Source organism: Calidris pugnax, unplaced genomic scaffold (genome assembly GCF_001431845.1).
Source record: "Calidris pugnax isolate Ruff unplaced genomic scaffold, ASM143184v1 scaffold72, whole genome shotgun sequence".
Taxonomy (NCBI): Eukaryota; Metazoa; Chordata; class Aves; order Charadriiformes; family Scolopacidae; genus Calidris; species Calidris pugnax.
This window is the reverse complement of record NW_015090808.1, coordinates 559,698-575,215: the sequence shown is the minus strand read 5'-3', so window position 1 is coordinate 575,215 and position 15,518 is coordinate 559,698. Positions and strand designations below refer to the sequence as shown.

Below are 15,518 nucleotides of genomic sequence, written 5' to 3'. Positions count from 1 at the left end.
CCAGAGGCTGGTATGAAGGCAAATCAAAATGAGACATTTTGACAGCAAACCTGATGTTTTTCAAGATTGTTTTTACCAGCACAGCTCTTAAATGGAGCAACTAAATGCAACTTTTTTTTATGCAGGATGAGGAGATGATTCCATTCGTACGTTTTAAAAAAACCATACAATTTAAAATGTGTGCCCTTCTGGCCTGGGCAATTCTATGATTCTATGATGATTCTATGATTCCATCCATACTTTTTAAAAAAAGTGTAGGCTTGCCTGTTTGATTAAGCGTTCGTTCAATGGCTTCTCCTCATACGTCCCCGGGTGTCTCTGCTGCAGGTTTCGATGCATTGTCTACCCCTTCAAGCAGAAGCTGACCATCTCGACTGCGGTTGTCATCATCGCCGTCATCTGGATCCTGGCCGTGGCCATCATGTGTCCTTCTGCAGTCATGCTGCAGGTGCGAGAGGAGAAGCATTTCAGGGTGATCCTCGGCTACGGCAACGAAACCCGCCCCGTCTACTGGTGCCGGGAGGACTGGCCGAACCCGGGGATGAGGAAGATCTACACGACGGTTCTGTTTGCCAACATCTACCTGGCCCCCCTGTCGCTCATCGTTATCATGTATGCCAGGATCAGCATTGCCCTCTTCAACACGGCGATGCCCGCGGTGGGGAAACACGGCCAGGAGCAGCGGCACGGCGTGTCCAAGAAGAAACAAAAAGTCATCAAGATGCTCATTATCGTGGCTTTGCTTTTCACCCTCTCCTGGCTTCCCTTGTGGACTCTGATGATGCTCTCGGACTACGCCAACCTGTCGGATATCCAGCTGCAGATCATCAACATTTACATCTATCCCTTTGCTCACTGGCTGGCCTTTTTCAACAGCAGCGTCAACCCCATCATCTATGGTTTCTTCAACGAGAACTTCCGCCGAGGCTTTCAGGCAGCCTTTAAACTTCAGCTCTGCTTCAGGGAGATGGTTCACAGGGAGGTGTGCTCTCAGCAAGGCCAAAGCAATGCCATCTTGCCAGCTGCCAACTACCCGGCACCCCGGGATCGAGCTCGTCAGACTGCTCAGGAGGAGGAGAAGGCTGTTAAGAAAGGTAATTGGGTGAATAACCAGCATGATTTGATAATGGAGGATCTAGAAGAGCCCTGCAACGACGGGATTAAGTGAAACATGCTATGAACTACCCAAATGATTTATGCCTCGTGGGGTTTGTTCTTTATCTTGTGAAACTCATGCTCTTTAAGCCCTGTCTGACAATAATGTCAAGATGTTTCTGGTTTGAAGGAGATACGCAACTTGCATAATATCCAAGTGTTTGATACAAGTAGGAAACCAAATCCAACCCTTTGCATTACCAGCTTAAACCAGCGGCAGGTTCCCTGCAGCCAGGGATGACTCACTGCTCTCTGACTGGGCTGGAGCAAAGACATGATTAAAATGGATTACCTTCCATTTATTGTGACATAAGAGAAAAAGAGAACTCTGATTATCAACTCGGATACAATTACTCCAGATGCTTTCTGATGAAGAGGAGAACATTCATTCATTTTCTTCTGCCAGTCATTGGAGCAGCTGAAACAGGGTTGTTCGAGCAGTATTTATAGTAATATTTCAGCATGTAAAGCTAGTTGTTGTTAATACCTACAGCTTTCTTCTGATATCAGACAAAGAAAACATCGCTTCTGTTTGTAACAAAGACTGTGGAGCTGGAAAAAGGAGGGAATCACAAGACTTTCCAGGGCCCTGAGCCTGTGCCTCCTCTTGGGGGGTTCAACCATCGGGGCCCAGGGCAGCTCCAACCCAGTCCCCCTTGCTGCATCGAGAAATAATTATATCTGTAGATCAAAATACCTGCTGATGAGATTTATAAAGTTCTCCACTAAAAGCAAGACTAATCCAAAAAACCAACTTCTTGATTTATCATAAATATATCTGTTCAGCAATGGGTCCCAGGTACTACTCTTTCAGCTTTTCCTCTGAAGCACAAGCCTGTTCCTCAGATTTGTCAGTCTGTTATTCTATAGCTGTCATTAACTGAAATACTGATGATACAGTCTGAATATTTGAACTGAACTCACCAATTCCTGGGTCTTGGGGTTGTACTCAGGTTTCTTCTACCTGGACATTTTGAACACCAGCCGGTTCCTACCCAAATGAGAAAAAGCAACAAACTTCAGTCACAGTCTATTTATTCCCCTTTGTGGCTGCCTCCCTTGTTAATTCTGTGATATTAATTACTGCTAGAGAAATAAATAGGAGTGAAAATTTGAGAACTAAAGAATGAAAAATGGCTTTTGTAGTACATTTTTTTGGGGGAGCGCAGTTCTATTTGGAGGAGGGGAGGGGCTACGTCACCTAAAAAGACTGTCATTTAAATAGTGTCAGGAGATGAACCCCCTTGAGGGCCCGTTCGGTCTGACAGAGCTCAGCAGGTCAGACAGAATGGAGAAGGAATCTCTTTGCATCCACTAAATACAGTGCTCTGGAGCTGCCAATTCTGCGCCCGGCAAACGTGGATTCTTCATAGTTTCGCTGATGTGGATCATGTTGGAAAAGTCTAGGTCCATGACAGTGCACCCACAAGGTGCTTTTTCAAGGGATAAAAGCATTTAGGTGCTTTGTTCCTTGGGCATTGGTTTGAGACTCCCAAAGAGCTGGTTTGGAAACTAATGGCATGAATCCACAACCGGTGCCCTTCACGGGAAGAGAAGTCCAGTGTCACTGGCACTGAGGCCAGAAGGGTCCTGCTGGGCACCTTGTACATGGGCAGGACTGGCAGCCTGCAAATCTGTCACCAATTCCACCATCCCTCCTCCTCTTCAGTGCTCTTCAGGGTGAGCAAACTGAGTCTATGCCACTGCATTGCCCGCAGATTTCACCTGCCTGTGGTAATAAGAGAGACAGCATCGGGCCTTTTCTCAAAGTCCCAGGCAGAGTCATCTTCAGAAGCCTCCTCTGATGCAGACAATTTCTTTATTTCAGCAGTCCTTTAGCAGACAACTCGTTTAATGAGTTACCTGCTCATCAAATGCCCCAAACCACAGTGTGGTAACACAGCAGAATGTTCCTGGCCTTCCTTAAAGTTCAGATCTTGTCTTTTTTTAGCGTGGCTCTCTTTACGTGCAGCTGCCTGTTTGATTGAGATGTTAAGCTATTTGGGAACTGCTGCTGGAAAAGGAACAAGCCTGAGAAGGTACTAATTATGCTCCATATATTGGTGCAGGGTCACAGCAAGGCTCGCAGGTGCCACTGAGCGGTGGTGGTGCTGGTGCCTCCCACAAACAATTGTATGGTATTTGCCAAAGATGGTACCTTCCATCAGAATAAAAATGCTGGTCCACCCCTTTCCTTCTTTTGACTGCTAATTATAGAAATCACTCTGCCTCAAGAAGAATTAAAAAAAATAATCTCAAATGGCTGGGAGAAGATAACGCGTTTGTCAACACAGAACTTCTCCAGTGAGCAGGGCACGGAACTAACAGCTGTATTTGCAGTTCTCCAACCTCCTGCTTTCTCACCATGGTATGTTTTAGGCTTGGCACCAGGCGAGCTTCAGTTGCCAGGGATGAATCAACATGCTGCTTATATCAGCTTGGACTAAACAGAACCAAACACCGTATACCTCCTAGCATTACACACTGTACAGCACCCTGCTCTGAATCTGCAGCAGCAGCTGGAAGAACCGCCTGAAAACTATAAAAACTATATATCCCACCACGGGCAAGGAGCTTTCTTGGAATCTGCACTCTCAGAGATGACCATAGACACGTTTTCCATGAAAGGAGAGAATAGAAAAAAAGAGGAAGAAAGAGGAAGAAATATTTTCTATGCTATCTCTTCCCAATTTTAATAAAGGGATTTTTGAAAGCCAGGAAGCATCTGTGGTTTACCCACACTGTAAAACTTCCTCTGCTGTGGTTTAATCAAAACCCTCAGTTTGCAAACACTGAGCTTTGCAACAGCTGTCGGGCTCAGAAGACAGAATTGCTGGCTGTTCTGGGGATTGCAGCAACAGCACCCACCTCCCAAAAATACAGATTAATTCTGGTGTCACCAAGCAGCCGGTGGCACAATCCACACCCCTCTCTTCCTCAGTGCTGCCTCCAAACAACTAGAAATGATTCTCTAATCCCCCCATCGCAGTGCTCAGCAGCAGGATGATTTTTTTTCACTGAGAAATAATTTCCAATCCATTGTCAGGCTCGCTCTCTCAAAGTGGTGGAAAAAACATTTCTCTCAACGTTGATCCATTCACTGTTCCAGAGCTCCGGGCTCAGGACACTTGCTTAGAAAATGTCCCTCGCTTAGAAACAGAAGCTCAAATTGCAGAGAACACAGAGCTAATTACAAAGCTAAAATATCTCTGCAAAGGGATGGCAAAGAAAAACTGGGCTGAGAAAGGCCCTGCATCTTGCTGCAGCATTTCAGCTCCCTCAGAAAACTGCTTTCCTCCTCTCTCTCCTGCCATCTCCTGCAGACCCCTGGGACTGAGCCCTCTCTCCTCACTGCAGAAATGAGCTGCACAGATTTCTTCTTCTCTTTCCGAAGGTTTTCTTCTTCTCACTCTCACACTCAGCTCTCTTCCGAGGACACACACTCACTCAGAAGCATTTCTGTCTATGTCCACACCATAAAATAAATGTTCAGCATTCCCACAGAATCCAAGCAAGATTCCACCCTGCTTTTTCAAGCCTTGCCACTTCTGGAAGGAGGGAGCCAACATTTAAACCTGAGCTAATAAAGGATGGAAGATCTCCTCTTTCAGGGAAAAATTGCATCAGGGCTCTGGGCTAAGCTCCTAGATACAGAATCACAGAGTGGTTGGGGTTGGAAGGGAGCTCTGGAGATCATCTCCTCCAACCCCCTGCCACAGCAGGGGCACCCACAGCAGGTCCCACAGGAACGTGTCCAGGAGGGTTTGGAATGTCTCCAGAGAAGGAGACTCCACCACCTCTCTGGGCAGCCTCTGCCAGGGCTCTGACTCCCTCACAGCAAACAAGTTCCTCCTCATGGTGAGATGGAACTTCTTACATTCCAGTTTGTGCCCGTTCCCTCTTGTCCTGTCCCTGGGCACCACTGAAAAAAGACTGGCCCCATCCTCCTGACACTCGCCCTTGAAGTATTTATAGGTGTTGATAGGATCCCCTCTCAGCCTTCTCGTCTCCAGACTAAAAAGCCCCAAGTCCCTCAGCCTTTCCTTGTAATAGAAAAGATTCTTGGATTCTTACCCAAGGTCCTGAAGCACAGAAAGGGCTTCTCAGTGCAAACATCATGTCTCCAAAGTTTCTCTTCTGTAGCACTTCAACTGAATCTGAAGTTGGAGCAGCTCCAACAGGGCAGGGGCTCTTCTCCCTCTGCCCCGAGCATGACCTGTGTTGGGAGAAGCAGCAGTTATCAGCAAAGGGGCTGCACCGTACGGATGGGCACAGACACATTCTGGACACTCACTGCATCGAGCAGAGGTATTGATGGCCATTCAGACTTAAAGATCTATGTGGACAAACCCACAACTGAAGGGGTGATAGGACCAGGACCACCGAAAATCACTTGGGTGCAAGTATCATATCACTTCTGAGTTCCTCAGTACGTCATGTCTTTGGGACATCTATGAAAATATCCTGCTTCACGCTTGTCCCAGCGCTAGAAGTAGTTCCAAAGCAAGTGTACTTTTAAAAGCTCAAAATCCAAAAGGCAAATAAAAAGAGCTCAATGCTTCTTTGGTTTTTAGAGAGAAACAAACCGAGGATTTCTCAACATTTCTGGGGTTCTTCTCTCTCTGATACAATCTCCATTACCTACCTGTGGCCTTTCCAGTGCCAGCTTTTGGGTGCGAGGACAGCTTTTTTAGGTAAAGTTTCTCACTAGGCATCTGTATGTGGCCTAGTGAAAGAGGTCCTCTTTCCCACCTGACTTCTGTAGGTGTGATATTAATGTTAACAACTATATTATAACATTAACAACTCATGACTCACGAATATGCTGCTAAAAATTAAGTGACAATTCTGCCACTTTCCAGAAACTGAATATTTCGTTGCCTGTCTCATTTGAAAAATAAACAGAGCCTGTCATTGGCATTAATGTGAAAATGATTCAAAAAACACTCAGCGAACACCCCACAAATCCAGGAACCTTAACAAGAAATTCATGGTCCTCCATTTAGACACTTACTGTTCCCCCATTCTGCTGAGAATAAGAAGCAAACAGATAAAATTTCTGCCATAAAGAAAACATTATCAAAAATCAAGCTGATGTAAAAAAAAAAAAAAAAAAAGGGATGCTAATTGGCAGAATTACACTGACAAGGAAAGGAGATGTTGTTGCTGGATAGTGAAAAAAACAGGTCATCAAATGAAATGATGCAAAGCCAGTAGAATGTGAAGGGGGTAAAGCCAATTATGCAGTAATAAATGTGTCAAAATCCTTAGCAATGATGCCACTGTGTTCTGTTTGCCTTTCTATTGCTTGTTTTTGTTTACCAAATTAAAATAAAAAAGTTTTCCTCTAAATTACTATTAGACAACATCAATTTTTTTACAAGCCCCTACCTTCAAAAGAAAAACAAATTCCCCCAGAGCCTGGCTTTGTAAGCTGCTCTTATTGAATTTTAATCTCCTTTCTAAATTTAAAAAAAATTGTTAAAAAAATAATCTTCAAAAACAACTATGCTTGCAATTGTCAAGCAATTCCTGCAGAGAAGGTGAAGAGAAAAATCAGCTACAAACCATGACTTAAGGTACCCAGATAATACTTGAGTGGGAGCAGCCATGAGAAAATTGTGAAGAGGAGATAATGGAACTACTAATTCCAGTACAGACTGCATGAATTAACACTCATAGAATCATAAAATCATTCAGGTTGGAACAGACCCTTGGGATCATCGAGTCCAACCATAAAAAAAAAACCTCGTGTAGTAGAAATTCTGTGCTTTCAGATAAATTCAGAGTTTTTCCCTTACGATCAATGCATCTTATCTATACATTCTAAAAACCTACTGCGTTCTCTTTTGTCTGGGTATAGTTGGAAGGAGAATGTAATTTTTACTGAAAAAAAATAGCTTTTAGGAAAATTTAGCCCCTTTTATGAAATGAAGATTGATGTTATGATAGCTCTGCTAACACCTCTGTCAAGACTGAGCGATACCCTGCACTAACACCTTCTCTGAAGGACAGGTTACAATCTACCATCCTGCCTCCAGAAATGTTCAGGAGAGAGGACATCTCTCCTTTCCAAAGGCCAAAGAGGCCTCAACAGAGTCTGAAATGAAGATGGAACAAAGGGTTGTCAGCTCTCAGCTCACCCTGCTAAAGGCCCACAGTATGGGTGGTAGCTGGGAACAGCAGCAGCGCCGGGAGAGAGGAGAGTGAAAGCACTCATTGAGGTTAATTTTCATAGCAAAGGAGATTTTTGGTAAATAAAATATGTGTGGTTCAACAACCTGACGCAGTAAATGCTAGATGGGGGCACCAAGGGACACCTGGTACAGAGTGATGCGCTGCACTGAGGAGCAGAATTACAGCCCCAATGAACATCTCTCTCTAACATCTGGAAGGAAAAAAAACCCAAAACCTTTACAGAAAAATGTTTCACAGCCTGGATGAGCTGTGACACTGGCTGACAAACCATTCATGAGCTTCGTGTACTGCAGCCCAGACACATCCTGGAGATGCTACTGGTTTTATTATACCCATTTGAAAAAGCAAACAGGAAAAAAGTAGGTAATTGAGACTCACTCACAAACACTGCACTAGATATCCAACAGCACAAGTCCATTTGCAGGAAAAGAAGTCAGACTGGCTTAAAGTCACTGGCTTGCTATAATGTGCATTAAAAAAATAGAACAGCAAAGACAATCTCAATACATACCATAAGCTGGGAGCTGTAAGGAATTCAAGCAGCAGGTGGAATGACATCAGGAAACACCTGTAAATTCAAAACCAGAAGATCTATCAGCAGAAAGGCACAAAAAGGGTAAGTTTTCCAAAAACATTTCTGCCAACGAATGAAGAATTATTTCCAGTCTTCCAAGTAAGAAGAATACTAACTGGCAGATATTAAGGCTTTACTTTTTTAAGATCCAAATAATTTATACTAATGATTTTTAGGAGAGATGAAGCTCTCTCTGAACTGCAAAGGATGCTGCTCAATTACACATTAGAGCAGTAGCGCAGGAGCCAAGCACCAGTGTGAGGAGCAGAGCAATCCCAAGAAGGTCTCTGTTTGAAGGAGGGGGGATGTTGTGGACTCCTGGGCTGAGGAAGGCACTGGCTACAAATGGACAGAGAAATCATCGTGCTCCAGCACAGACTCTGCCCTCATTACAGGAAATTATTTGCTGATTTAGCACAACTGTCTCTTACCCAGCAGCTTCATTCCTCCTGTACTCCCATCGGTGGCTCTTAGCCCAGTCCTCATTCCATTCTTAATTTATTTTATCTCTCTTGCTTTTCTAGTCACTTTTACTTAATGCTCTGCACCCAAACCCAGCCAGCTCTGTGTCACAAAGTCAGAAGAAATAATTGTGTGTGCAAGGAAGATGCTGGAACTCTCCACCCCAAATCACAGAAGCCCTCTAACTGCTCTTTAAACTAGTTTTACACCTGGGGGTTAAGCTACCACATGCATCAGCAATCACAGATGTTTGTGCTGAAAGGAATAAACACGTGCATACGGACACCTTCACTTAAAAACGTGATCTAGTGCTAAATAGCAGAGCAAGCAGAAAGAAATTTCTAACCTGCTACTTCCTCGCTTGCTTTCTTTTGCCAACTAGCTGTCAGATGGAAAGAAACCATCAGAAATAGGAACAGCCCAGCTATTATACTCTCAAATGGCTTAAGTTTTTTTAACAGCAACCCATCTGAGACCCAACGGGGCCCCTTACCATCTTGTGAAGGTTTTAAGAAGTGTGGTTGAGCAGATGGAGAGTTCATTGAGGCAAGAACTCGGCAGGCTTCCAGGGATGCAAAGTCATTACCTAAAAAAAAAAAAAAGAAAAATCGTAGAAAAAGGTGATTTTTTTATTTTAAAGTTATTGCAAATTATTAAATCCAAACCAACTTTTGGTGCTTTTGATGTCTGTGATGGGAATAAGGAGTGGTGGGCACATCATATCATATTTTAGTTGCCAAATTTAGTACTGATAAGCATCTCCAGCCACAATGATGGATTGTGACCTCATGTTTACCGAGAACTTGGACAAGACCCATCTGCCCAGTTAATGCCTCATACTGGGAACCCAGTCACTGGGGGATTTTACCCAGTGCCTGATTGCCTCCAGCTCCCCAGCATCACACATTATTTTATGTGTTTATCCTGCTTTTTCAGCCTGTTCAGAAATGTGGCTCCTCCAGCCTCTCTCACTCAGACAGCACTAGGGCTGAGAGACCAATAATTAATTCTGCAGCCTCTTTAATTCCACAGAAAGACAAACCAGATGCTCAAAAGAGTTTCTCTGACTGGGAAAACTTCTAGTCTGTCCAGAGTAAGAACTGAAGAGAAGGAAGTTTTGGATTGATTTTTTTTTTTTGCCTGTGAACTAAATCAAGATTTTAACATGCTCGTGGTGTAAGCAGAAAGTTCATGCAGTGGCTCCCCTTACAGAAGCTGATTTTGTGACTAGATATGAAACATTTCACATTTAAAAATGTGGTGGTACTTGGAAAAGAGTTTCTTTGTGCACAGCAAGATATTGCCAGATTAATGGGGAAAAATGAAAAGCACCATTTGCTTGCACTGAGATGAATTCTCTAAAGCAACTCTGAGACCCCACAGCTTTACTCTTTGACAGACTCTCTGTTCCTACAGTATTTTTGCCCAAATTCACTGTACGTGTTCTGTTAAGGTTGAGGTAGTTCATTTAAAAAATGCTGATTTGAATGATGATTTCTATGGCAAGACTCACTGATTTTCTAAGTGGCCTGCCTGGCCAATTTCTGAAAAGTAAACTTTGGGACATAATTTCCTTAAGTATTGAAAATAACATTTGTGTTCTGATACAATTCAAAAACAGATGGCAAAGATTGGGAAGTTGTTACCAAGTGGAAAATAAAGCCTCAAACCAGCCTGGTCCGTGGGTGTGTTACTGATCTGCTGATCTTAAAAGTATTTGCAAATAACAATCGTGGGGGTTTTTTACCCCATTTTCCCCACTTGTCATTCTCTAAAAATTTAAAACACCAGTTAGAAAAAGCCAGCTATTTATACTTTCAGAATAATCCAAACAATCATCAGAAAACTGTGAAAAGATCTGAAGCAAAACTCGATACTTGGTGACCAATTTGCAAATCAGAAAACCTCTTCAATGAATTAATTCTGTTTCATCTCATAATATTTGACTAGCCTTCTCGCAGGCTATGCGGATATTGCAATATTTAGGTTGCACAGGCAGACTATCTATCAGCGCTATCTGCTCCAAACAGAATTACAGCCCCCTTTTCCAACCGCCCGTGTAATTTGGTTTTCTCAAAGAGAAATTAAGGAACAGCTCCTGGCAGTTTGGAGATTAAGCTGTCACAAAGGAAAAGTAAAGAATAAATATTCATGTGGTAGCCTTTGTGATCTGCAGGGCTGTATTGAGAAGGTTCCATTATCTGCACTGCAAACAGATGGAGAACCTCAAACAGAAAAGCTCAGGAAAAAGAAGAGCACCAGTTTGACAAACTGATTTTTTTTATTATTATTATTTTTAGTGACTTTTCCACCAGAGCTGCCAAGGGAAAACCACATCTCTCCAGGGAACTAAGTGGGTGCTGGATGCAACTACTCACAACAGATCGATGCACTTGTGAAATAAAAGGTTATATTCGCCTAATAAAGTTTTGTCAGCAGAAAAGGAGACAGGATCCCAACAACAAGCGAGAGCTTGGGGCAAATCCGTACCACGATCAGCTTCGTTTTATTATGGGCAGTGAGAAAGTCTTTAATGCAGTTAAAATACACAGTACAGGCTTTGCTTTGGAAATCCCGGTGTGAGCAATGAGCTAAGCCAGTGTGTGCACAGTACACTCAATTAATCCCTGGGATTTCAGTTTCACCATTCACCTATCGACTTCTTGAACGCAAACTCCAGGAGAGGGAAAGGGAATATTTACCCTGGGTTGATCCAGCTCATCAGGAGGCGCGAAGCAGCTCTGGAAATAAGTCTGCGTGGTTTAGATTCACAAGGCAGCGAAAAAAAGAGCAGCAGAAAAAGCACGAGGTGTTAAGATCACGTTTCAGTGACTAAATAAGATTCCAAATTCCCAAAGTTGCAGACATTTGTGGCAGGGTAGTATTGTTTCCTAAGTCGCTTGTACTTTTAAACTGTTTTAAGGTTGTTAAAAATCCCATGGGTGGGATCCTTCTGCCTTGATGGCTGGACTAGATGACCTTGAAGGTCTCTTCCAACCTGGGCAATTCTATGATTCTGTGATTCTATATCCCACTGGGCTGTTCACATCCACGGAAACAACGATCCCAGGAAATAAAATGCCACAGAAGGAAGCAATTTTCAGGGAAGAAAACCAAATGCACTGGAACTGTAGATATATTTTAACGTGCTTTACCACATAATCCAATTTATCACTTGACTGCTGACCCCTTACCTGCTTTAAAATACTGGGAGGCCAACTAATTCCTGGTTCAAATCTACAGAAATCAGTGAAGTCCTGCCAGAGATTAATTATGTTCCACAGGGGCTTCTTGATAGCAGAGTACCTTGTTGCTAAGGTTATCCTGAAGCCTAACATCAAGTCCATCTCATTTCTGACAAAGCCGTAATTTATCTGGAAAAAGATAATAACTGCACAGCAGGGCAATCCTCTTTTGGATGCACTAATTTTTATACGGTTAAGCTGTTTCAGAATGCACAATTCAAATCAATCACATATTTGACTGTATCTATAGTCACGAAGGAAATATATATCAATATGGTCTATTCTGTATTACCCTTTGTCCCACAAGGACAAAGAAGAGAGATGGCAAAAGGAGCTTTGCCTTGTAGGTGGCTTTTGGAAGCTTCACGTGATTTGTGAAGGTTGGTTTAAAAAAAAAAGTTAAAAATTAATTTAATTCTTCCTTCTCAACTGAAAAAAAAACTTGCTAATTTCTGCATGGGTTGGGAAAGAAAGCTCAATATACACAGTCATAAAGATGTCTGAAGGCAAAGTGCTTCATAACATTGCTACCGGGCCAGATTTTTAAGTGGTATTGGCTCTCTCTCAAATGCCTTGAGCAGAGAGAAAAGGTTCTGCTCCAGAAAAATCCCAGCAGGGGCTGTAACAGCAGCCGCTGCCCAGATGCCCTCCAAGGGACAGCAGGGCTCTTGCCTACCAATGCCCTAAGGCAACAAAAAAATTACATTTATTATGACACTATTTACATTTCTCATGTTTATTACACATTCACACGGACAATATAACTCTTTCTCTGGAGGAAGACAAATTACTTTCCCTGTTTTTTTTTTAATATTTTAAAATATATATACTTCAGTAGCTGAAACAGAATTTGGAAACAGAAAACTTTCCCAGCATTTCCAGCCTTATTTTGCAAGGAGTTCTCGGCCCTCCGTAAACTCAATGAAATAAGGACTTAAGCAATTATTGGACCTGAGCCGCTCACGTGCCACGGAACAACCAGGGTATTTTTGGCACCTTCCGAAGAGTCAGATAATCACGCATTCAAGTCAAAGTGCTTTGATAGGGTAATTACAAGCAAACCACAATCCGCAGCACATTTTGCTGCTCCGCAGGGTTAGCAGGGACATTAAGCCTCTAAGAAACAGTTGAGCCTCCCCACTGTCTCACTCGGAGCTTTATCTGCCTCACAATTTTCCCTTGTACTACTTAACAAGTCCAAAGAAAAGCTGCAGCGGTCATTTCCTCCGCATTTATAGCTGCTACTGCTATGAGGCAAAGTCAGGCAGGTAGGATTATACGACACAGCACATATATTTTTAAGTATATATTTAACAACACAGGAAAAAAAAAAAAAAGATAGCTACCCCTTCAGACTTAAGACGTGGATAAAATGATGCTTCTTCCCTTTTCCATGCTTTATATCGGATAAACTGTGTATTGTTTCCAACGGGAAGCAGCAGAGCATCACCAAGATGCTGCTGGGACAGCCCGGAGTGGGAACAGCATCATTTCTGGAGGTGCTGTGACAGCTCGAGGTGACCAGCAAAGAACTGGGTACCACGACACACCAGGGGGGCAGAGGGACTGCGAGAAGACTTTGCATTAATTTGATCAGTTGACACAGCTCGCTGCCTGCAAAAGGCACCAATGACCATTTCCCAGCCCCAAAGCCCCCAGAGTCCCCTGTCAAGAAACAATAATAAAGAAGCCAATTCCTACCGTCACCCTGTGAGTGGTTAATAAACTCATGCAGATGGTGGGCAAATAAGAATGTAAATACAGCTAGAAAAAAAAGAGATAATCCATGAACAAGAAACATGCTGAGCATGTTAATGGTGCAAAGTAGAAAGCACCAAGCAGATAGCGTGATTCAGAGCTGCACCCTACAATACCAGAGTGAATTTAACAGCTCCTGAAAAGTTAATACTCCTTCTAAAATACTGAATAATTGATCTATCACTTTTCACAAAGACTGTTTCGCAGCTGAGGGTCACCTTCTCCACCTCAAGAGCTCTGTGCAGTTCTTGATGGGAGTCGATGAGATCTGATCCTGAATGCTGAAATTGTGAGCCAAGGCAGGGACGGAACCCAGCGAATACATCACCCACCAGTTCCCTTCTGGACTCTCCATTTCTAACAAAGACACACAGAAAACATTATTATCAAACTCTGCATTGCTTTTTACTCCCTCGAACTCCTGCTGCTTGACATTCAAACTATTGAAACGTCGGTGGCAGCGAGCAGTACTGCTGCACAGACACCGTTCAGAAACGAGTGTAATCCACAGCATAAAACCTCCTAACGTGGAGCAGAGCCAGTAATCCTCATACAAACGCACACAGGGTATGTAATGACCAAATTCAAAGATTTCTTGGTTTGTGGACTCTGCAGCAGAGGTGCCTCACTCCTAATGTCAAACTGAACCTGCTGACAAGACAGTGCCTTTCCTTCGTTACCTTTCATGCTGCACAAGGATCTCACAAGCCGCCAGGCATCCAGGGACCGCGGGCTGCAAGTCAATGCTCTGCACTTCAAATACTTCATTTTTGTGTTTGAAATCTCAGAAGTTGTTTAGAATCACCCTGCAGAAAGGCAGGAATAATCACTGTCTCAGCTTTACTGATGGGGAACTCAAGCACTGAATACTAATGTGGCTCACACAAATATCATAGAATCACAGAATCATTCAGGTTGGAAGAGACCCTTGGGATCATCAAGTCCAACCATCAACCCCACTCTACAATAGCTACACAACACCCGGTTTCCACAACAAACCTGTCTGAGGACAGGAAAAAGGAGAAGGGGCAGGAGAGCGGAAAGACTATTTCGGGGGAAAAAGGTCCAAAATCTTATTAATCACCTCTGCGGTCCCTGCCAAACTCCATGGTTGCTTGAAAAGGCCTTTGCCTGACCCGGGCTGTTGGGCTGTGGTCCCAGTATCGCAGAGGAGTCTTGTCCCACACAGAACATCATAGAGGACACAACATCACGCTTTTGTGCACAAAGTCTGCACTTTTTTGTCCAGGATCCTTGGGACAAAGGCTGTTTTCACGTTATCGAACGTGCAGTGCCTACACAGTGTCTCTCCCATCCGAGAACACGTGGAGAAACCGCTCATCCCAGTTGGAGTTTTTTTTGCCTCGGCTGGAAATACAATTTTTAATGGAATTCCCACAGCCTGGAAAGTGGTTTATTCCAACCCTGCAGGTGTTCTCTGGTGACAGCCGGGGCCCAGCAGCTTCAGACAAATTCATTTGCAAAGAATAAGCACATCAATCAGCACTGGGTTTAATGCGCCTACTTTCCTACTCTGCAAATCAAATAGATATTCTGTTCACTTTTCCCCTGCTTTCCTTACAAACGATGCAAATATTTATCTCCTCAGGAAGAAGCCTAAAGAGAGCCCGAAGTTGAATAATGAAATTCTCATTGCTTCCAGCGCTTGCTAATGCTTTTGTGCTCCCTTGTGCTCAACAGCCCAAAGGGTCAGACGCTTGTGAGATGCTAATTATTTCCCATTTTGACATCAAGCATTGAAAAGAAAGGCGATCTGCACACGATGTTTTTCAGACTGACTGATCTGATACTGCGTTCTCTTAATGACACCCTCCATCAGAGCTTAAGGTAAGGGCTTAAGAAAAAAGCCACATTAGAGGGCATGAATTTCAGACAAGTTAATTAGAGCTAGCTTTATTCAAAAGAATCGTGCGTACATTTTGCTTCCAGCAGTAAATTACCGAGTACATAAATCTCACCCTGGGCAATAGTTGCTGAGAGGACACTAAGAAGGGAGGCAGCATAAGGAATTTTTCCTGAGTTTCACAGCAGCCACAACCTCCAGAACAAGAGTTACTGCAGCATCTGCTCAACTTCTGGCCAAATTTCTAAGAAGAGTTTACCTT

General features: G+C 43.3%; 1 protein-coding gene across 1 annotated transcript in view; it reads left to right on the top strand.

Annotated features, from left to right (window-relative positions):
* NPFFR2 (neuropeptide FF receptor 2) overlaps positions 1-1,610 on the top strand; it is an 11,083-nt gene extending 9,473 nt beyond the window's left edge. The window contains exon 4 of the mRNA XM_014938348.1: positions 328-1,610. Within this exon, the coding sequence (XP_014793834.1) occupies positions 328-1,168 (841 nt within the window). The 3' untranslated portion in view covers positions 1,169-1,610. The remainder of the gene's footprint in view (positions 1-327) is intronic.
* The last annotated feature ends 13,908 nt before the right edge of the window (positions 1,611-15,518 follow it).